This window comes from Odocoileus virginianus, chromosome 24 (assembly GCF_023699985.2).
Source record: "Odocoileus virginianus isolate 20LAN1187 ecotype Illinois chromosome 24, Ovbor_1.2, whole genome shotgun sequence".
In the NCBI taxonomy this organism is placed as follows: Eukaryota; Metazoa; Chordata; class Mammalia; order Artiodactyla; family Cervidae; genus Odocoileus; species Odocoileus virginianus.
This window is the reverse complement of record NC_069697.1, coordinates 28,933,841-28,935,201: the sequence shown is the minus strand read 5'-3', so window position 1 is coordinate 28,935,201 and position 1,361 is coordinate 28,933,841. Positions and strand designations below refer to the sequence as shown.

Sequence of the window (1,361 nt, the reverse complement as noted above, 5' to 3'; positions counted from 1 at the left end):
ATGGCCATGAGGAACCACAGCACCATCACCGAGTTCGTCCTCACTGGGCTGTCAGACGACCCCCGCATCGAGGCTCTGCTCTTTGCGCTCTTCCTGGTGATTTACCTCCTGACCATGATGGGGAACCTGACGATGCTGCTGGTGATCAGGGCTGACTCCCACCTCCACACGCCCATGTACTTCTTCTTGAGTAATCTATCATTCCTAGACCTCTGCTTCTCCTCTGTCACTGTGCCCAAGCTCCTCAAGGACCTCCTGTCTGAGAAGAAGACCGTCTCCATAGAGGGCTGTCTGGCTCAGGTCTTCTTTGTGTTTTTCTCTTCAGGAACTGAAGCCTGTCTGCTCTCGGTGATGGCCTATGACCGCTATGCTGCCATCTGCCACCCCCTGCACTATGGCCAGGTGATGAGCAACCGGCTCTGTGTGAGGCTGGTGTTGATCTCATGGGGTCTGGCCTCTCTCAATGCAGTCATCATTGAGCTCTTGGCTATTAATCTGGATTTCTGTGATGCCCAAACCATCCACCATTACACCTGTGAGCTACCCTCCCTCTTCCCTTTGTCTTGCTCTGATTTCTCCATCAATAACAGTATCTTGATCTGCTCAATCTTACTCCATGGATCTGGAACCTTCCTCCCAATAATCTTCTCTTATGCTCGCATTGTCTCCACCATTCTGAACATCACCTCCACCACAGGCAGAAGCAAGGCCTTCTCCACCTGCTCCTCCCACCTCATTGCGGTGATCCTGTTCTTTGGCCTAGGTATGCTTCGCTATCTCATGCCTTCCACTGGTTCCTTCCTGGATTTGCTTTCTTCCTTACAATACAGTGTGATCACACCCATGCTGAATCCCCTCATCTACAGCTTCAAAAACAAGGAGGTAAAGGGAGCTGTGAAAAGGACTTTGGGGAAATATCTGCACTATTGCACAGGTTGAACTAAGTCACATTTACCCAGCATAACTGGAAAGACTAAATTTCTTCTTATGTTCCCTCCTGTTTTGTTTCCAACCTCTCCCCCTACACAAAGTCAAGTAGAATTGAGGAAAGAACCCACAGCTTCCCTGAAGATCCCAGGTAATGATCACAAAGGAACCCTCAGTTTTGAGATTCTATTTGGAAATTCTATGCTGTACTGAAGTGGGACACATTGTGAAGAAACACTTACACAAAGCCCATCAATAATACAACATGATTATTAGGGAGAAAAAAACAGAGATTATTTGACTTCTCAAAAGGCATAAAAGTCACAAGAATTTCTACTTAAAATGATTCATAAAAAAAGATTCAAATGATTCTTCCTGTATTTGATAAATGCTTCATAATGATATGTCAGATTTGGAGAATGACAGTTGAAATA

General features: G+C 45.9%; 1 protein-coding gene across 1 annotated transcript; it reads left to right on the top strand.

The window, feature by feature from the left end:
- LOC110142276 (olfactory receptor 8S1-like) lies at nucleotides 1–939 on the top strand. The gene has a single exon (XM_020901390.2). The coding sequence runs from the start codon at nucleotides 1–3 to the stop codon at nucleotides 937–939; it is 939 nt and encodes a 312-aa protein (XP_020757049.2).
- The last annotated feature ends 422 nt before the right edge of the window (nucleotides 940–1,361 follow it).

Excerpts from the sequence above, each read along its gene's own strand:
- LOC110142276 (XM_020901390.2), top strand. The coding sequence starts at position 1 with ATGGCCATGAGGAACCACAGCACCATCACCGAGTTCGTCCTCACTGGG.